This window comes from Tauraco erythrolophus, chromosome 23 (assembly GCF_009769465.1).
Source record: "Tauraco erythrolophus isolate bTauEry1 chromosome 23, bTauEry1.pri, whole genome shotgun sequence".
Classification (NCBI taxonomy): Eukaryota; Metazoa; Chordata; class Aves; order Musophagiformes; family Musophagidae; genus Tauraco; species Tauraco erythrolophus.
In genome coordinates, this window is record NC_141487.1 from 8,808,111 (window position 1) to 8,829,918 (window position 21,808).

The window sequence follows — 21,808 nt, forward strand, 5'->3', positions numbered from 1 at the left end:
TCCTCTCAGGAGTATCCTGCCACATCCTACTCACTACAGACTGGCTCTTACTCTTGACTACACACTTCGTGCCCTGACAAGGCATGAAAAAGGAATTTCTGGTGGCGATTTCTGCCCAGTTCAACTAGTTACACATACAAGCGATCAAAAGAGGTCAATAAGCAGGATGTGACGAGAGGGTGCAGTTACATTTACAAAACGTGCAACCCTTGCTTTTCAGGAGTTTATTTTCAAGAGTGTCCTACAGATGCAAAGGGAATGTGGGCTACTTTTCAGCTGAATATAATTTATTGCACATTTTACATTTAATTTCAGATCAACAGAACACTGGTCATCAGTGAAATAAAATCCTGCACCAGGAGCTGATGACATCTGAAGAGTTTTGTTTTGCTTTTAATAAAAACAAGTGAACACTCCTTAATTGTATGAACTTGTTTTATCAGACAGGGAAAGCATCTCTTTCCGACTGGCTTAAGTAAGTCTGCTTTTGGGAATGTAATTCTCATGTTACAATGACCTGAGCAGAGAACCACAGCTGCACAAAGAGGGGCCAGGTACATCCAGGACACGATCTATGGCAGTGGTTGTGAAGAACCACACGCACTGCCGACGTGGCCCTTTCTTCCCCTCTCTCTCATGTGTCAGCCATGAAGGCTGCTCTAGGACTCGCCAAGAGCAGAACTGTGACGGAGGAACAGCCACCATCATTCCCTTTCTCTACAAAAAAGCCTCAGGAGAGTCGATGTACGCAGCATGTAGTACGTACTACAAGGCTGCCGTTCCCATCTGCTGTGTCACCAGAACAGGACTGCCCTTTTTGCTGGTAAGTTACTGGCATGGCTTCTATGCAAGATAAAGCCCATGAATTTATGTCAGAACTGATGCTTTTTAGAAAGGGCAGCTGAATTTTACGTTTTCAGCTCTTTACCCATTTGAAATCTCTCCTCGCTTTGGTCTGGTTTACTATAAACTACATTCCACTTTTTCCTAGAAACAAATTACATGGGAAGAGATAGCTGCAGCATCAGAATCAAATGAAATGAATTTCTGTCCTCCCCTGCTTGCTTTCCTCCTTTCTTGAAAACCTTGATAGTACACGATTCTAGGTGGCAGAAGAATGAATAAGACAATTATTATACCCCGGGTCCTTGTCTGGAACAGCAGTGTTTGAAATGAGCAGCTGGAGAGATTCATGCTGAAGAGGTCCATGTTACTACAAAAGGCAAAGAACTTCATTTCAAACATACTTGTTCTTAACAAGTACATTTCGAATACAGATTTGAGACGGAAAACAATCTCTGTCCTCTTTCCAACCAAAGGATTTACACAGAGGCCTTCCAGGAGGTGGCCAGAGAACTTCACTTCCTCTCAGGAGCACAAAAAGGTATGTTACCTACCCCAGGAGAGGCGAGAACAACAGGTCTTCCCTGCTCAGCACAGGGAGATACACTCAAGACCGCGCAAACGGACTGTGGCCAAACGGCAGCAGGAAGGACAGGGCTGCGTGACGGGCGGTGCGCAGTGCCCGCTCGCTCGACCTCAGCAGAAAGCACTGCACGTTCAGAGTCACGTTGCTTTATTGGTTACTGAGCCACAATTCAGAGCAGTATTGCCTTGGAGCCACCCGTAGAAGCAGGTTCTCTCATTTTGTCTCCTAACGTATCTGGTAGGACACCGCCTGCTATACGGACAGCAAAAATAAAAATGTCTCTGTTCAAACTCGTAGCATCTGGGGGAAGGTTTTGCAGTTTCCGTTGACCCAGGTACTGTAACGGACGCGCACGCTCTCACCAGATTAGCCATCTGCATCGATTCTGTGAGCTGTCGGATGAGAACAATAAATGGATACATGCCACTTCTGTCGGAAGAGACACATCCTGGCTTGAACTTACCACTGTACCAGAAAGAGACAGGAACATTTCTGGCTGCTAACTGAACACGATTCATCTACACCTCCAATGCACTTACGGAAGCTTTGCAAGTTGGATGTGCTTCTTAAATTGGGCCAGGCAGCTGGTCTAGAGCACAACGTGCCCTTTACCAACTCCCCAGACCTACGGGGGTACCAGTAAAACTTATCACTAGCAGATATCGGTTTCACAAAATTACTCTGGCAGGGAAAATGTTCTGGCACATAGATAAATGGGAATGAGGAAGAAATCTGGCTCTTGGCATCCACTTCGCCTTCACATACTCGATTCGGTCCTCAAAGGGCAACGCAATGGGGTGAACTGCCCGGCAGGGACACCGGCAGCTGCAGGAGGCCTCTGTTCTACCTCCAGTTAGATCCATAAGGTTAGATGGTACAAACAGCCGCAGCAGTGCGCTGAGCTCTTTCAGGTCGTACTCCAGAGGCACATCATAGTTCAGTTCAGTAACCCCAGTTCTCAACCCCACAACCCCAGTTGCCTGTGCTTCGCCACACAGAGCTGAAGCAATCCCTTACTGGTTCCTGAGCGAAGGAGCGGCGCGGTCCTTGCTACTTACATTGCTTTGGTATCCTAAGGGCCTCATTGTCAGCTGACATCACTTGGTGCAGAACTCCTCGGAACTGATAAAGCACTTTCAAACTCTTCTCCTCACCCACGCAGGGGTCATAGAAACCCGGCAGCCCAGCCTGGAAACAGAGAAGGATGGATGAGCATCAGGGAACGGACTTTCATAGCTCTTCGCCTGACCCAAAACATTTCTTAGTGTCAGAGCGAGGCGTCACTCAAAAAAAAAAAAGGTATTTTGTTGCCAATGAGATGAGACAAGAAGCAAAGGAATTGCCTCCTCAGTGGCAAGTTTTAAACGCAGAAAAAAGCAAATCAGGGAGGTGGGAAGTTTCTGATGTACGGGCCCCAGACTCTGTAACACGACTGTCCTACACTGCAAATAGAGAGATGCTGTTTCTGTGGCACTGGAAATGCCCAGAGAAACAGAAGTTCTTAGAGGCTCCTAACACTTGGCATGTAAACGGCTTCTGTAAATTGATCCAGAGTCACTAGCTTCAAGCACGCTGCAGAAATCCCCTGGTAGGACAGCACAGGGGTCAGTCAAAACTCTGAGTCACACATCTGAGCCCGGCCTTCGACAGAACAGCTACGTACCTTGGATGCCTCTGTAAGGATGAGTTTGGAGTCTTTCACCAAGCACTGCAGGGGCACAGTCACATCTATTACTTTCACCTTCTCATTCTTCCTGCTGTTGTCATTAACAAACTTCCCATACCAGGCGTTCACTACAATCAAACCTGCAATTCACAGGAAATCGCAGCTGTGATGAAAGGCTTTCCACCGACAGCCAGGCAGGCACTCCTGAACAGACCATCCTGGCATCTTCTCTTGCTCTCAATAATATTTAAATTTTCCCTGCCTGGACCTATACTTCTCAAGACAGAAGACCATTTCTACCTTGATAGTCTGTTAGCAATCTTCAGCACTAGGACAGAGTGATATGACTTCCGTGTCACACTGATGTCACAGTCCAAGTGGATGTCAGTCCACTTTGGAACATTCTCTTGGAAACTGCTAGCAAACATCAGAATTATGATTTCCACTACAATTCACGAACAAACTGTGTAAGCTAGAGACCAGTGAAACCTAAACTTCAGACTATAACTTTTGCACATATTTATACACACACTCCTCTTTTGTGAAGAGGTGGATCCAGACTATTGTCTTCAGCCTGTTGATCCACCTCACAGCACATCCCAAGATAATATTCAGCAGATCCCTACTAAGCTTACGCACCAGAAGCCGAATGATAATGGAACTTCCCCACTACATGAACAATAGCAACTATGCTGTGCTTCATTAGGGGCAAAACCAAGAAACCATACCTTGCATTTCTCCCCCTCAACCACCCAGCCTTTGTATTGTTCCTTTCTCTCTTCAAATTTATGGAGTAAGCAAACAGTGTTGTAATCTTTACCCATTCTGGCTTCCTCTGCTTCAATTATCCTCCGGACAGACTCTTGCATTAACCGGACCTGTCACAAGGGGCAGAGCAAAAATCAAGCAGTGCCAGACACTGTGTCCAAAAGAGAAAAGCCCAGGGTGAAAACAGCTTCCTTTAACTAAGGGGCATTAGTTACCAGAAAGACTTACTGCAGCTTCAGCCTCCTGCTTCTTCTGCAGGATATCGCTGGCCGTGCTCTCCCTTTGCTTCTCCAGCTCTCTGCCATAAGGAAGTCAACATCACGTCAGCTCTACGCAGTGGATGAGATTCAGCCGCGAAGTGGCAGACGTCTGCGTACCCACCCCAACTACAACTGACCCACAACCTCACAGAAATGAGCTCAGTTTTAAGGTTCTTCCCACCTTTCAGGATATTTTTGTAGGCTTCCAGAATGCAGCAGTATCGCTGACGCAGTGAGCCTCAGTGCCTCAGCTGGATATCCCGGCCTGTGCACTGGGCTCCCGGAGGCACTCAAGGGGACTTCCCAGCTCTGAACTTAAAACACAGTCTTGCGAGCTCACCTCTCCTTTTGTGCCCGGAGGTAGGGTTTGATGATTAGCCTATGCATGGCGAAGTAGATAACGAGAGGTCCCACAGTGGCATAAAATACAGCACTGGGAAGCAGCTGATCCGTTAGGTGGATGGGGAAGAAGTAGGTCTGGCTAGCCCTATTCAACCTGAAACAAAAAAGAACAGAGTGACAGGTCAGAGGAAACGCAGAATTTAACCTGTTTGATTAAGGACACTTAGCAGGAGTGTACGCTGCTGAACCACCGCCGAACCGAAGGAGAGACGAACGATGAGCTCAGAAAGGTGAAAATCTGATAAACTGAAACAAGACAACAGCAGACAGACAGCTGACGCCACCCAGAGCCACACTTTTATGTAGCAGACATCTCTTGTGATGGTACCTGGTCATTCTAAAGTGGTTTTTTAATCTTAGGAGAATTTATTTGGTCATTAATTTCACCAGAGAAAGGGACCAACATCATCATCAAAAGAAAACGTGTATAGAGAAGGTCTATGTTCACAACACTGGCATGTGCCTTCAAGGAAGGAGCACATGAGTGTTTTTCTGATGCTTATAATAACATTTATTTTGGAAAACACCCGTTGTCTCAGGAGGGCGGGCGTCACATCCCTGTGGTTCCCGTGCCCTGGCACACCTCTGCCGGCACCGGTGAAAAATGGCCCATGGCACGGGAACCCTGAGGGAGCTCTGCCCCACCTCGAAACTGCAGCTTATTGATAGCACGATCACCTACGTTAGTTAATGGTAATTCAGTAATTCACACGTATACTTGTGTACAGAGCTACAAAAATGGAACACAATTAAATCCATTTCTACTAATATCATTCTCAGAAATCTGCCATCCACTCACCGTAACGCTCCAAACCTTATTTCAGGCTGTATTTTCAGACTAGTTTGATGCAGGTACACGCACTAGCCCTGGAAGAGGTGGCTCAGGCCCAGAGTAACACCAGCAGAAACACACATTGCTGCCCATGGGCACTGCCTGTCTCAGAGGCGAGGGCAGCTGCACCCTTTCCCAGTGATATATCAATGTACCTGTATTGCCCTACGACTGGGACCTTCCCACCTGAATATCGGAAACAGAATAACGCAGGTTATGGTCAGACTCTGCAATTTAGAGTTTTAATTTTGAACTGACTTGATTTTCAAGGATACTCCTTGGGGAACACCAACACTGACAGTGGCTCCTAAAACGCTGTGTCTGGAAATCTTCCTCTCTGCTCCGTACTCCACTATGGTCCCAAAGAAACCCGCCCTAGAATGACAGAACCAAAAACTGGTAAGACAGGAAAGATTCCTGAATTTCTCTTTACTGAATCCCATAATTCTCCCATAAGTAAAACATGCAAATACATCTGTGTGCAGCAAATGTTGGCTACTGGAAGAATCGCAGTGTATTTACAAGGTGAGATTAGTCTTTTCAGCTTGCAAAGAAGTAAATAGATTACAAGAACTTCTGGATTTCTTGTTGGTGATGACACAGAGATACCACACACGAGTATTTTCAATTCCGCTAAGCTTCCACAATATCCATTTCAGTGGTTACTAGACTTAATTAATGAAAAGCAGATGTCCAGAGAAGCATTTGATTTGTGTGCAACGTGGAGGCCTACAACAGCAGGAGAGGACTGATTCTTCAGGCTGTGAGCAATGTGAGTTTCCTGTTGCACACTTACTTGAGAGAACCTTTCACTCGTGTCTGATCCTCGTCCTGAAACTTATGCTGATAACTGACCATCATGAAAGAATGGGGGATTCCCAGCTGAAACACAAGAGGCATAAATGTATGTGAACGTACCCTCAGCCACCACTGAATGTTTCCCCCAATTTCCTCCTTATCCTAAGTGGCACACAAGACACAGCAATGCCTACCACGTACTTGTCACAGCCTGCAATCTCTGCAGGCTGTGTTGTGCACCCTGACCCTCATCTGCGCTGATCCACATTAGATATGACAACGTTGGGTGCAAAACGTTGGGCTCTGCCAAATGCAGCTGGTTACCTACATCAGACGTTCATACGAGACAGTACCAACTGCTCCATTATCCTCTGGTCCCAAGCCAAAACACTGGTGGGACGGAAAAGTCAAGGCACTTCTGTTCCACAGAGCAGTATCAGCCCCCTGCGTAGAGCAACAGGACTCTCACCTGTAACGCCACGGTGAAATGGCTGGTTTTTGTATCCCGGACAATACTGGTGTTCATGGCTGACTGGATGCCCCACCGCCACTGCAAGTACCCCATCGTGTTCTTGTCGAGGTTGCGGGCTAGGACCGTGGTGAGGCCTGGGCGGATCCCACGGGATGAAAACTGCAGGGCGCAGTTTGTAGTGATGAAACTAGGAGAAACAAGGAAAGCCTCATCAGTGACGAAACACAGGCTCCCAGATGGACATTCTTTCTTTCCCAGAAACCTTGCTGACTGTGCAGAGACCATCCTGCAAAGAGCACGATGCCTGAGGGTTTCAGGAAAAACTCAGAACTAATTCAGTACTGTACCAACCACAGCACTGCCCAGAAGAGCAGGCTCATGCCCTAGTTTATTGGTCCGTGCCATGACACCGCAGCCAACGCAGCAGGCTACCCTCCAGCCTTGCGCTTCTCGCCCAAGGCAGACAAAGCCCTGGTCTTCTGTAGAGGCAGCACGCTTGGCTGCTAGAAGATAGCAGCCCTGCTATTTAATAATTCTCCAGCATCAGCTCCAAAAAACAGCATTAAAGCATTCTACAGGGAACAAGATCCTTGTATAAGCTCCGAGGAATGGCATATTTACTAAGTTAGAGAATACAAAAAGAAGCAAGCCTACACCATTAGACCATTTTTATAATATTTACCATCTTGGCGTAAGATTACGGAACATCTTCAGACCGAAGAGAGGTCCCTGAAGGTCTCCTGCTCCAAGCTCCAACTGTTTAAACGCACAATGTCCAATCGTTACAAGAAAACATCTTTTACAACAGTGACAAAGTACTTCACGAGCATCATTTACTTGCAGACGTTTTACAAATATGAGTAACATTTACCATGTATTTCAGCATCCTCTCTTGTCTGCTAGCTTTGCATTCAGAATAAGAGGTGTCTCACTGAGTAGGGTCCTCATGAGTGAAACAAAGCGAGTTTCACAGTCCTGCAGGCTACTACTAGTAGTACCTGCTCCGGGTGCTCCAGTGAAAAAGAAGAAAACACCTCCATGCCAGCGCCACAATGGCAAACAAGGCTTGGCTCTGAGGATGAGTCCTCAGGACAGGCTCACAGTAACGTTGTCAGCAGTTCTGCTGCTGCACCATCTCAGTGTCTGCAAAATACTCCTGCTGCTTCATCCACTGCTCTGGGTGACGTCCAGGGCTGCTACTCAACGTTTATTTGGTGCTGTTCAGTCTCATTAATGGAAGCAGCTCTTAGACCCAACGCTTTTCTTGACAAAATCTGCAAAAGCAGTTCCTACTACATCTGTATCTCCCAAGTAAGTTTATTACATGGGTTTTTTAAAACTTTTTTAGTCAACTGACTCATGACAAGGTCCTGCATTACCAATATTACAAAATCCTGATGCAAATCAAATGCCTCCAGTCTATGAATTCCCAAACGAGAGGAAAACTCCCATTTCTCACAAGAAACAGGTTAGGAGGAGCTAGTGTGCAAAAAGGAAGGTGCAGAAAGCAGAGCCACCTGCCAGCCATAGCAGCAACGCCACGAGCGTCTCAAAGTCCTTTGTCTAGCAAGGCTGTCCTGGTTTCACTGGGGTAGAAACACAGAATTTCTAAAGTAAGCTGCATTTTTAAGAAGACTGCAGCACCGGATTTGGTGAGAACAAAGCTGATAAGACACTTTGTTTTAGTCTGTAGCCAGCTGGGGTATGCAGGTATCCATAGCAATCAAGGACTTTTCAACTTGTTTTTGCTAATGACCCAGGGTCTCACCCATCATTCCGCTCCCGAGGCTTACTCCCTCTCTTCCAGGATTGCAGTTCCAGGATTTTCCTGCTCCGGGATCACTACCCAGGAATGGACTGGACATTGGTCAAGGAATGGTGAGCAATTGCACCGTACATCACTTGTCTGTATGTACTGTTATTATTATCATTATTATTTTCCATTTTATTTTATTTCAATTATTAAATAGTTCTTATCTCAACCCCCGGGTCCTCCTTCCTTTTCCTGACTCCCCTGCTCAAGTGGGGAGGGGTCACTTGGTAATACAAAACGAAGCAGAGCTAAAGGTCCCTAACACAAGGTAACTGATCCACACAGTCTGAAACACGCGGATACAAAAACGCGTAACTGCCAGTACTCTTACCTCTCCCCATCCCTTGGCAGATGTCACTCGTCTCAGAGCAAGATTAATCGATCCACCTCCGTTCCCGTTCTGGGTGGAAAGGTTACCAGACAGTATTGCTGTGTCCGTGGCAGTCAGTGGTGCCTGAAAAACGAATATATTGTTACCAATTACTCTGATGGCAATTCACACGTTTGATGCGTATTCTGCAAGGACATAATCGTGACTGCAGAGAGAATAATCCCCCAGAGACAGGTAACACTCCAGTTGACTTCTTGTCATCCAACCAGCCATGGCCACACTTGCTCTAAATTTTGTAGTCAAAGATCAAGCATGGCAAAAAGTGAGCTAATTCTTACCGTACCAGGCATTTGTGACACCTTTACTGTGCCACTTGTATTCCTGACCCTGAGCTGCAAACCCCTCCACTCTCACTAGCAGACTAGATTTCTTCAATTCTTTGCAACAGAGGAAACACTTCCCCCTGCCTTCCTCACCCACATCCTCGAAGCTGGGCGCCGTTTCTTTTCATGCACAAAACACTCTGTGTTCAGTGAGAACAGGTACCTGTTTTCCATCACGACTGAGCCTCCCCGCTAGCGGGAGGGCAGGGCTGCTGTAGCCTACAAACCAGTCAAACGTGTGCCGTACAGCCAAGGCGCAGTCCTGCTGGAACCGAGCCTCCTCTTCCCACCCACACTGGTAACCGTGTCCTTCCACAAATCACGATGAGAAACCCCCCGAGCAGGGTTTCGGTTTCTGTTGCTTGGCACTGCAGTGCCTCGTCAGCTCAGGCTGCCCCACACCAGCAGCGGGGTCTGCCCTCCTTACCTCGATGGACTGGGATATGTGCATTTTGTTTATCTCGATCTGGGGAAAGCTGCTCCCAGGCACGTCTTCATATTCTTCGTCGTAACGATCAAAGAGGTCAGTGGCATCTATTCCGACACTAATTGTTCCCTAAGGAATGACAAGCGAAACGAGTACGTAGCGTTAACAAACACCCAGGGCATACAGGCCAAACGGCTAAAGCATCCTTACATACGAGTAAAGTTTTTGGCAGTTTTTGACTTGTCCTGCAATTACCTTTACTGCTCTAAAATGCATTTCTTACACATTCAAGACAAACAAAAATGAACAATTACAATATTCTAAAACAGCAATATAAGCCATAAAATAAACCGGATAAAAGAGTTTTTCAGCAGGAAGACAACTTATACCAGTAGGCAATTTTTCTATTGTGACACATAACAGAAGTAGGTAGAACACTTTCATGAAGCAGGTTTCTTCTTCCCCCACCACTGACTCTGCTCCGTCAGTACTTTGAGGTTGAAATAGTAAATTTTAGAAATTGATTTTCTTCAATGGAACTTGTCCAGAAATCCTTTAAATGCTTTCTTCTTATGAATTATCTGAAACAACGTAGTTTTAAGCTGCATCATTCACTTGGAATCGACCTCGTTAGTCAAAAACTTTGTTTTCTTTTTCCTGTCTATATATGGTAATCAGAATAAAAGTTTGACGAAGATAGACTTTTAGCAAGTGGAAAATATTTCCTTTCTCAGACCACAGAAGTAGTGCCTAAAGCTTATTCCTACAAAAAACTAGGCCACGGCTAAATAGTCTGGCTACCTGCTGCTGTGCTCACTCAGCCTAACTGCAAGAGTGGGTTTGTTTGAAAAGGGCACGATTAGAACCCTGTCTAGGTCACATAACTTGAAGAGGCGTTGGAAACCTTCCCTATAGACCTATTAAACAGCATTCCAGCTCATATAAAATGTACCAGTTGCAATAAAAAAACCCCCAAACTCTGCACACAAGCACAGAATGAACTCTGAGCAATTGGTATAAAGAAACTCAACAGCTGAGCTGTGCTCAATAGCACAAAAACCACTCACACAGAGTCCAAGGATGGATGGAATAAATTCCTGTTTCCATCTGAGTGAGCATTTTTCCTTGCTCACGCCACTCTAATCAAACCCTGAACCATAAATATAGGAAAAATTGCAGGGTTTGACAGGACTTGAAACTTCTTGCCACTTTGGCTCCCAATTATTTATTTGCCATGGAGAATCTCGAACTCCTCTCAATGTTTATCTCCTGATTTCTTATGCAGCAAAAATCAGACACGTATTTTAACACAAGGTGGTGTGATTATTTCCAGGAGAACTCTGGAACAGGGTCTGTGCCCCAACTGTTATGAATTACTCTTGGCAGGCTGGCGAATTTCAAAGCAATTGTGCTCATCGTTCTGTTCGCGGCAGCACAAACGATCAGCTCCTGCCCTTGCTGCAGAAGGCAACTTTTCAGGAAACATCTGCAAAGTCACCTTCCAGGGATCTGCTCTCCAGATGCTACAACTTCTTCAGTTTCAGCCCTCTCCTACGTTGTGCTTCTCCTTGAAATGAGGCCAACACAAGAGTGAAGCACAGCAAAACCACCAGCTGCCAGGGAAGTGGCGCAGCCCTGTGCTGCTGCGCCAGCCCACTGGAAAGGCACGGAGTAGAACCACCAAAGAGAAACAGAAAGTGCCAACTCCACTCCCTGAAATTCCAGCAAACACACTCCAGAGTGGCCGATCATGCACGTCTAAATACAGGTGAGCATTTATTTTAACAAAAGAGAGAACTATTTCTACTTTTCTCTGATGCTCTTCAATTCAAGGAAGTCTAATATCCAAGATCTTTCGTAACAGAAGTAGGATAGAAAGAAAGATTTTCCCTGTGCAGTCCCACATTCGGTGCAGAACCTTTGACAGACGGCAACTTTAAATTCCAAGTGAGATGTTTTTAAACAAGGGATATCAAGCTAAGTATAGTAAGCATGCTGAAATTGAATGGCAAAAAGACAGAAAATAGCGTATTTTCAACTCAGACCGGAATATAAGCAGCAGTAAAGCTTTCCCAAGAATTTGCACTAAAAAAAAAAATACTGAAAACCATCTTACTGTACCATGTTTATTCATACCGCAACACTCGTACTCGTTGTAAAGATGCACTGAGGTCCACACACATTCCTGAAATTCATTGCACCTCCTTTCTTTCAATCTTACTCAAAATCTTATGATTTCCTTTTTCACACCTTTGAATTTTAAAACAACTATCCCTCCCAATGAAAAAAGGAAAACACTTGAACCCATCCACAGAAATTCACAAGACCCATTCAGAGGAAAGGAGCGTCTCCGTTCCCTCCCTGGCTCTCCAGCGGATCTTCTGCTCAGCTGCTTTCGCCGAAGCGAGTGGCGGGCTCCGCGCAGACACGTTACCTCCCACCGAGCAGGTGAAGTCACCCTCAGAGGTCTATAGATCCTGGCAAGGAAACTGGCTCAGGCACAAGGACAGGAAAAGCAGCAGATGGTAAAGTTAAAAATATTCCCAGAGAACGACAGCATCCCCTATGCCACCGGATAATAGAGAGGGGACCGCTGCTGCTCGCAGCTCCCCATCAGCCACCTGCTCAGCCCGTTGGAAATGAAAAAGCCGTCCCCAAAGAAGGAGCAGCAGGAAAAAAGCTGTAAAGCTCTGCTCAAAGTCGGCGGTGCACGCACGCAACATGCTGCGAAGCGCCCCGGCTCAGCAGGGCACAAAGTTGGGGAACGGCACTACGGGACCGTCGGAGCCGTTATCCCGTATCATCTTTTACAATCGCCGCTGTTTGCCATCCTGCGAGTACGAAACAGACTTTCCTGATGGAATTAAGAGGTGTGCCAGAGAAGAATATACTCCCTCCTTGCCTTTTTTCTTAGAGATTTACCTTCTGGAAGGTGCCATATGGAAGCTGTGCCAGACTAAGCCTTCAGCGACCTGCACTTCTTAGATGCTGACCTTCTGCAGCAGCAAAAAAAAGGGATTTAATTTCTCCTAGCAGGAAGTGGTTCTTCTCAAATCAAGTAATGAACTTTTCAACCCCTCTGCACATCTTTGAAAGCAAAAACAAAGCTCTAAAAGCAAATAATAGACTCAATTTGAAACCTGCCAAATTGCCTACATCTGGTTATTGCTCAACATTTCTGGTTAAAATGCTTTATTTTGCTGGAATCGTTTTATAGAACTGACAAAACGTTGGAAATTTTAAAATAACTTGCGCTCGTGTATGAAATGATCACAGCTGCGCCACCTCATTCCGCAGGAACACTGCCTGGAGAGGCATTTCTACGGGCCGCCAATCAGCAATTGCTGTAAACACCCAGATGGCCAATTTTGTCGCAGGACACGAGGCTGAGCCTCGCGGTGCAGCTCTGCTTTTTACTGCTCACAGCCCCAACGAGGCGCCCAGATGAAACGTTAATTCCTGAAGTCTCAGAGAAGCACGAGGCGGAGATAACCAGGCCCCTCTCTGAGAAGACCCTTCTGACCTCAACCACCCTCCTCTCCAGCGCAGGCAGTTCGACTTGCCTGTTCTGTGGCACCCAGAAATCCCTTACCGCCTGGAATACCGTGTTCAGCAGATATTCTCGCAGCCCCTTACGCTTATTCACCCTTCCAGCACAAACAAGTTGTTAGTATCCGTGCACTATCCACAGCAGCCTGCTGATCTGTACTAATCGATTTGCTTTGCCAAGACCAGCGCAGATCCAAAGTGCGTGCCAAGGTGAACATCTCAAAACATTGCAGGTCTTCTCAGATGCATATTGTTCTGATACGGTCCTAAGCATTACTGTACTCACACTCCTGTCCACTCCGAAAACACTGTGATGATTTTTAACTGCTGGCCACGAGAACACCAGCAACCTTCCAAACCAACAGTAACAGTAATCGACTGGTAGCTTGTTTCTTGGGTTATGCAAGTTACGCTGTGACACTTTAGAAGCCCATGCATGAGCACAATGACACACGGGACCTCCTCCTTCAAAGCCACCGTAAGAGTACAGCCACATGTGCTTCTGTGCTTCAGGATGCAGAATCCAGTTTGACTGCAAGTCTCCAGTGAGAGCTCTGGGGATATGCAGTTTTCCACCAAGAATAGAAGCATTTATAAATAAAACAAAAACTGATGTCTCATTACAGTTTATTTTACTACATAAGTATCTGCACAGTTACCTTGGAGTAGATGGAGGCAATTTAAGGCTCCCCACCACGGACCATTCCTACACTGCACAGGAGAAATGGATTTCCAACACATTTAAAAAAATAAGTACAAAATGCTTTCTGATAGTTTAAGAAAAAAAAAAAAAGAGACAAAAAAAAAGATAGAGGTAAACTAAAGCATGAATACATTTAGTGAGTGCAGATGTAGCTCTTGGATAATGTTGTTCACTGCACGAAAACTGAGACTTTTGTGGTTCAACAAGCCTCAGTCAGTGACAATCCTGACAAACCCTGGGTTTGCCCAGCGCACTTACCAGCCCCAGAGCCAGGAAGGCCATTAGTGTTCTAGTGGCAGCAGGTGACAGAGGAGGCAGCGATCCATCATCGTTTCCACCTCTCCCCGCCATCCCAACACTACCAGGAGAACGTCATCCTCAACACAGTGTTCTTGATCACCTCCGAACAGCCGAGATTCGGCTGCAAGGTGGGTCATTCACTGCCAGTTTACGGCTGCTCGAACAGACCAGAGAGGGAACTCCCGACGACTCTCATCCTGAGATAAGATCAAGCTTCCCTACAACAGGCACTAACCGTGAAGCTGGCCAGACCGCAATCCTGTCCAGGTTGATTTTGCTCACTGTGCTGCAGCCACAAGAGTTCTGCTGCCCAGCTGGCTGGTAGCTGCCTTGCATTTTTCTTTGGTTTCAAAGCTGTGTTTGAGTATCTCCCTGCATTGCTGTGACACTACAGCAGTGCAGACGGGAAAACCAGTAACTGCAGGGAGTTTCATTGTATTTGGCACACTTGGAAAGAAATCATAAACATTTCAGCGTTCGGTCTGTATTTTCGAAATTGCTGAAAGAGATATTTTGCTTCTACATGTTCCAATGAAAAAAAGAAAAAGAATTTTCTATAGAGGATGACTGTTCAAAGAATTAGCTGTTTTCCCTACACTGTCCACAGAAACTGCATATTCAAAAAAGGAAAAGTAACTCACTAGGTGTAGATATCTAAGGGGCTGTTTATTGTAGCCCCTCACCCAGGCTCATCACACCCTGCATATTTGTAATAATTTACGGATTCACTCTGGAGACTAGGATGAAGCCTTTGCCTACCTTTGGATTAGTTCGCTGCTGCAGTCGTCTTTCTTCCCTCTCTCTCTGCAAACGCTCAAATTCTTCTCTGATTTCAGCTGGAGTTCTCTTCCTTTCCACGACCTGCTCAAAAAGAAATCAAACCCAAAAGCTTACCAGAAAGAGGATGCTCAGGGTATCGCATTGCTGACAGGACGGAGGTCCACTGACCCGGTATGCTCTAACACGTTGTCCCTGCTGTTGCTGTAAGCCACTCTGCACCAATTTCAATACTCAAAGTTTGGAAGCAAACACCTGGGCCAGATCAAATGGGAGGCATGAGAAAAACCCCATGCTTTGAGAAAGGGAAACTGGTCTCGTTGTTTCTAATCCCTTGACGAAACCAAACCGCAAGTACAAGATACTGCGGCGCAGCCGTGACCAACAGCTACCCACTAGCTTCTCTACCAGGTGTAGAGACAGAAGTGAGAAGGACTGAAAGTTTCTGGCCTGATTAAGCAAGAGTCCTGTGATTTTTAGACTACGCTGATTCACAAATGTTTACGTGGCTCAGGGACTGCGGGTTTCAAACGGGTATGGCTCCAAGCATGGACAGAAAGAGTACTGGATTTGGCTTTTCAAAGTAAGATCGAGTCCACCACATGCAATTCCAAAATGTCTCTTACACGCTGCTATTGCTCCACATTTCTTGCTACTAACTCCAAATTTGACCTTGGTCCTGGCCTGACCCAATACAGTATGATTCTGCAACAAGCAGAGTAGTGCAATTGACTAAGACCAGCCCAGGCTAGCAAGGGGACTTAGCAACCAGAGAGCCAAACGGACAAGTTATCTTTCAAACCATAAGAACCAACCAAACAGAAAAAAACAAACAAAACCAAAATGCCCAGAAAGAAAAAGTAATTTCCAACTCAGAGGCTAGCTGATGCTGGGAAAAAAGTTTCAGATGAAAAAGATGAGACTAGATGGACAATAATGACACATTTGTCTCAAAGATGTTACCTGTCATGGTAATATCCTATTAGGAAACTCTGAATGTCAGGTTTATTATTCCCTTGTCAAGTGAAAAACCTAAGTATTCTTTGAAAATCCATCACGGTGCCTCAGCAGAGACAGAAATAACTAAACAAGGATGCCTTCAAACAAACAGGCATTTGTCACTATCACGGTGTCAGTGCAGCTCGAGATAACAAGAACGTCAGATAAAGGCGGGTTTAGTCAATTCCACCGGCCATAAGGTGCTAAATTTCTCTCACCTCCCATCCTTCCATTTCCAGTCCTCTCCTCCCATATATGTCATAGATGGCTCTGGTCTGTGGATCGCTAAGCACTGCAAGTTAAAAACCAAGAGAGGAGAGAACTCAGTTTTTGGTCTTCTCGTTGAACTTCAGACCAACCCACTAGTGTCATTCGGAATTCAAGCGCAGATCCCGGAAACATGCTGTTCTACAGTTGCCCTCAACTTTTACATTAACTCCCCTTAACGTTTTCACATGCTGTATTAACAGGACACACTGACTTCTCCCCCCAGTAAATTCCTGGTTTTTTTTTCTTACTTCTAAAGTCAAAAAGTGAAGAGAACACAAAAGACATGCAGACTAACCGAATACGCAGCGGGTTTTTAATGCTGCTGTCTTTGGCTGAAGGGTGACGTAAGCCCCCTAATAATCAATGGAATTAGTAGCAATTCATCAATAGAAGCCCCTGGAAACCTTCTGAGGACAAATGACTTCTATCTCTGCCTAGCTTTCAGAGCTCACTGGTGCCTCGCTCCCTGGTTCCGATCTTCCCTACCATCCCTGTCGACTGACCCTTCCACTCAGTCCAAACATGTGGCACGTGCCAAGCACCAACAAAGCAACCTCCATGGGGCAGTTCAGCCAAACATCAAATACAGGGTAACTGAAAAAACGCATGTAGAATTTGAATATCCCAAAAAGCCACTTGATGCAACGGAGAAAATAAAATGCACCAGGAGACTGCAGAACAGTTACTTTGGAAAAAGACTGCACATAGAATTAAGAAGAATCTCTGAAATGTAAGGCATATTTAAATGAGTAATCTCTCATCCCACACCTTTCCTTAAAAAAAAAAATAAATAAAAAATCACCAGTATGCTTCCTACAGAGTTCCAAGACCAGCTTTCTCGTTATCATGTATTTATTTCCACTGAGGGGCAACTGATGAGTCTGCAGGGAGCTGGGCGTGTACACGACGGCAAAAAGAGGCTGCTGCCAGTAACTGAGCTTTGAGTCGAACTGCCTGAAGCTTATTGACCTTGCTAAATGTCACAGGCAGATACCATTTTTCAAAAATTCTGATAAAATAAACCTTTTGTTGTGTGATATTAAGAGATGGAAGAGGAGGGGGATAAAACAGGCAGGAGGTGGGGAGGCTTATTTTCAAGATGTCAAAATTTTTGCTTGTAAAATATTACGCTCACGTTTGGTACTAAATGAGTAACAATTTACATCCACATCACAACGCAGAGCCAAGCCAAGCCACGGAATTCAAAGGGAATGCTGACTCCAATGCAAGACCTACTCACCACATTAAAATGAAATTACTAAAGCATCCTGAGTTTTTATTCCCCATGTCGTCAGTGTTAAGACCTTCACTGTTCTCCCCAGCAAAAGCTCCCATGTGTCCTAACGCCCAGCTAGGGACAATGGAAAAGACTCCACCCACGTTCAAGTCCAACTGGAAGAAACAAATGCTTATCACTAAGAAAACATGAGAGGAAAAAAAACGCACCCTTAGGTCATCTTTGAGGTTTAATAGAGGAATATTTATTCATCATTTTGCTTTAGTTTCTCTTCAGGCTACAGGACCAGCCATGTAGTTTGGCACACCAGTTTTTTTAAAGCAGAAGAGTCCTGTAATTCTAATCCACTGGCATTCCACACTTGCAAAACCCTGCAAGCTAATTCTAACGAACCACCTCCTTGTGCCTCAGTTACACCACCTATGGTGACGTCAGGATTTCAGTAAACGTCAGCTTAATTCAGAATAATTTTAAAGGGCTTTGGCATCTTTGGATGAGGAAAAACCCCTACCCACTATGAATCCATTGTCCTTATCTCAGTCTTAGCACATGGAAGAACTTTCTGAGAAACAATGGAGACCACAGCCAGGTGACAGAGAACAAACTCAGGATGCATCATTCAAAAGTAAAATATGAAATTATCTTTCTGTTTGAAGCTTTTCAGCCCTCAGTCTCTTATGGAAGAGTCTTTCCAGAAGTAAGGGAAGTGGTGAAAAGATTATTTACAACACACAAGAAATAAGGCAGACTCCACATCTTGTTCAGTGCAGAATGTGCAGCGCATTGCTCCTCTGACTCGCAGGAGAGAAGCAGGAAACAAAGCACAGCTACGTATCAGCAAATTTAATGACTGCCTTGTAACAACACATCTTCTCCGAAAGGCACAGACACAGCCCTCCTCCTGGGAAAGCCCTGGAAGCAGTTCCTGCAAACTGCAGATCTGCACTGACCTTCATAAGCTTGGTGAACGAGGTTGAAGAGCCGCTCGGCTTGCGTTTTGAGCTCGGGGTCCCTGTGCTTGTCCGGGTGGTACAGCATGCACAGCCGGCGGTAGGCAGCTTTCAGCTCCTCCTGAGAGGCCTGCGAAAAGCAGTGAGAATGAGTTAAAGCACAACCAATGCTGTATAAAAAAGACCATTCCCAAGATCAGCCCTAACAGAGAACTCCATCAGCTATTACATTACACTGCTTTTACTTACACAAAATCAAGAACGGACTTTTGTTTCGTTACATAAGTTAAAGAATGTTCAATTATGCCCACCAGTGTTTTCCACACTGTTCAGAGTGCAACAGTTCCTCAGTGCACACCTACGTACAAAAGGTTTACTAAAACCCACCCACCCAATCTGTGTTCATACATTGCTTTTGTTAGGCAACTACTGTCTCCTCCATTCCCTGTAGAAGAGCAAAGTCAGGATAACACCACTTAAATCCAGAGATGTACATCGAATTCTACTCATATTTCAATCTTGAACCCTCAAGTAGATAGTGTAACTATCAAAGAGCACTGACTTGTCACAGCAGTAAAGGGAGGAAATGTAAACCTACAGTGTTATACCCGTCCCTGGACTCCCCAGCACTCCTTTCCTCTCCAGTGAGGACTCTGCTGTGCTACGAGGAAGGCAGGCACGTCACCTGTCCGCAAATACACACTCACGGGCAGCAGGTGGACAACCAGAACAGTGTGTCACTAAATGCATCAAGAAAAAAAAGAAAGAAGAAAAGCTCTCCTCTTTACCACAACCACTCTGGAATTTCAGATGGCACCGGGCCTCGTGCCAAAGACACATCGTGGAAACAGCTTTCGGGTGGCTCTTTTGGAATCAATGGAATAAAACCCCTCACTCCTTCCATTAGCATCTCTCAGGAGACAGTCTCACAGCAGGATTATTTTTGACTCTAGAGAGTCCTGGTAACTTCCCCTTTCTCCTCTCATTCCTGCAACAGTCCTCACATTTCAGCAGCTGTCTACTCCTGGGAGCCTGGTTAACACCTATTTGGAAATGCAGCTGCCAAAATCAACCAGAACGTCCCCAAGAGGCGCAGGCAGTGCCCACAGCTACCAGCTGGCCCCTGACACAACTGTCCAGGCAAGCAGCACCTCCTGGGGCGTGGGAAGCCACGTCTCTGCACCAGAGAAACACGCAGAGTGAAATAACCGCAACAGCGCGGTGGGTACTCGCCGGCTGCCTCCGCGCAAGCCTCGTCCCTCGTATGGCAGCCAGGGGTTGCCAGGGGCAGGAACACACCGTCGGCAGGCGAGAAGGGGGCATCCAGGAAAGGACTTTTGATAACAGAATTTAGAGACACAAATTCCATTTACTCTGCATGCTCTTCAGTGACTGAAGCTTTCACAGTTTCGGCTGAGAAGGCAGGGGAGCGTATGGGTCTAAAATGGCACTCTTTAATCTAATTAATGATAAATGGTTTAATGTGCTATTGATTCTACAATAGAAACGAGCAGCTTCATTTTTCATAAATGCCACATTCGATAAAACGTTAGATCAGGCCCTTCATCATCACGGAGCAGCTCGGGTCAGCGGTTCAATATTTCATGAGCAATGGCCTCTCGGAAACCGCTAAAGAAACACTGACGCCGTTTCAAACAGCAATGAAACACTTTAGTCAGTAATAATCACGTGCAAGTTACATTTTCATTACCAAAATCCCAGGCAAAATTAAAAGGTGTCCCATCTCCCTGCCTGGGCTTTGAACGGCTTCACTGAATGTCTCAAACATGCCAGCACATTTCTGCTGGACTGAAGTCCATAAAAGATCAAACCCTTTTGCACACACGTACAAAATCGCGGCTCGGCTCGCTCTGCTCATCGGCTGCCAAGTCCAGGTTAGCCATCGTTTCGAGTTCGGTTGCTGCATCAGCCGAGCTGGCTCAGCGCACAGAAACGCACGTTCTCCGCGTTCCACTGGACACTTCTACCGAATTTAATTAGCCAGGGGTAATTAGCAAAGCAGCCACGACTAGGTTAGAATTACTCCCTCAAAGACCATTCCAACTTGCTTTCCAGCTCCCTGCTGTTCCAGACTGAGTTTCCTGGTCTCTAGCAAAGAACTGAAGGCCTGGCTATGTTACCTATTAACCCTTTGCTATCAGTCTCCCAAGCAGCCGCAACCCTTGTGCAGTTCCCACCTCTTTCTTTTAGCTTCTGCACCTGCACGCTGCTGACATGGGGAAGGGCCAGTTTCGATCGCTGCTGAGTGATCTAAAAGCACAGCCCGCTGGCTTTAACGAGACTCGGGCTCGGGTCACCCAGAAAATTGTCTAAAAAGAGCACGCTTTACTGCACAGCGTTAGGAAGATCTGCAAAGAGAGTTATTGTCGCACATTCTTCCTTCAGAAGCACAGAAGATTTCCATAAATGAGACACAGGAGACTGCCACCAAGGCCACCAGGCTGACATTAACTGCAAAGACAGTTTTTTCAAAGCCATCAGACCAAATTGCTACTCCTTGAACTCCCATTACACGCAGTAGTAGCCATTCAGTAAAAGCCTTTCTCAGTCCCAACCGTTAACGCCTTGGCTGACGTGCCTGAACTCTGTTTCTATCTACACACACACGTGCATACAGCGTAACGTGTACTGCTGGGGCGTTTGATGGGACAAGCCACAGCACAGTTTACACAACTGCCTAATTATTAGCATAAAAAAGCAGCTACCTCCCGCGAAGTTCCACACTGTGGTAGTGTAACAAAGCTCAACCAGTTAATACCAATCTATCCTTAAAAACGAAACCGAGGGCTATGGATCCTCCTTATTTCGAAGAGAGGTGTTCTGCAGAAACCGCAGGTGTTTCCAACCTGGAAACGCCGGGCAGGTGCCCCGGCACTGCCTGCCCCGGGAACAGGCAGCCGAGAGACGAGCACATCACACGCGTCTCAGCCCAAGGCCGAGCCACCGCGTGCGCTGGGACAAACCGACCCAGAGCTCACCGCAAACCGACCGCCTCGCGTCCCGCCCCGCACAACGCGTGGGACTTCCCCAGCCCCGCTCCCGGCCAGCCGCTGCCACAGCCCCGGCCCGCCCGCCGGGCCCCGCACCGGCCCGCCCAGGCGGGCACCGGGGTCACGGCCCGCCCGGCCCGGCCCGGCCCCGCCCCGCCCCGCGGCGGCCCCCCGCCGCCCGGCCCGCCGCCCGCCGCCGCCGCCGGGCCCACCTCCCGCCGCACGTTGAGCAGCGAGTAGTAGTCCTCGTTGTCCGGCACCTCCTCGCCCAAGGCCGCCGCCATCTTCCCGACCTCTCACCCCGCGCGGCGGGGCGGGGCAGCGGCGAGAGCGCGGGCGCGAGGCGCGTGCCGCTCTGTGCCGCGCCCCCCAGCGGCCCGGCGGTCCGAGCGCCTGCGCATGCGCCCTGGTGCGCTCCCCGCCCCATGTGC

The 21,808-nt window shown here is 46.8% G+C and overlaps 1 protein-coding gene across 1 annotated transcript; it reads right to left on the reverse strand.

Moving 5' to 3' along the window:
* Positions 1-1,561: 1,561 nt before the first annotated feature.
* On the reverse strand, positions 1,562-21,671 carry DNAJC11 (DnaJ heat shock protein family (Hsp40) member C11). The gene is made up of 16 exons (XM_086625650.1): positions 21,590-21,671; positions 18,367-18,496; positions 16,128-16,201; positions 14,893-14,994; positions 9,582-9,710; positions 8,772-8,894; positions 7,310-7,383; positions 6,625-6,814; positions 6,154-6,239; positions 5,616-5,732; positions 4,464-4,619; positions 4,092-4,161; positions 3,916-3,973; positions 3,093-3,235; positions 2,488-2,617; positions 1,562-1,821 (listed from the first exon to the last, which is right to left on the reverse strand). The coding sequence occupies exons 1-16, from the start codon at positions 21,659-21,661 to the stop codon at positions 1,796-1,798; spliced, it is 1,680 nt and encodes a 559-aa protein (XP_086481776.1). The 5' UTR covers positions 21,662-21,671; the 3' UTR covers positions 1,562-1,795.
* Between the last annotated feature and the right edge of the window lie 137 nt (positions 21,672-21,808).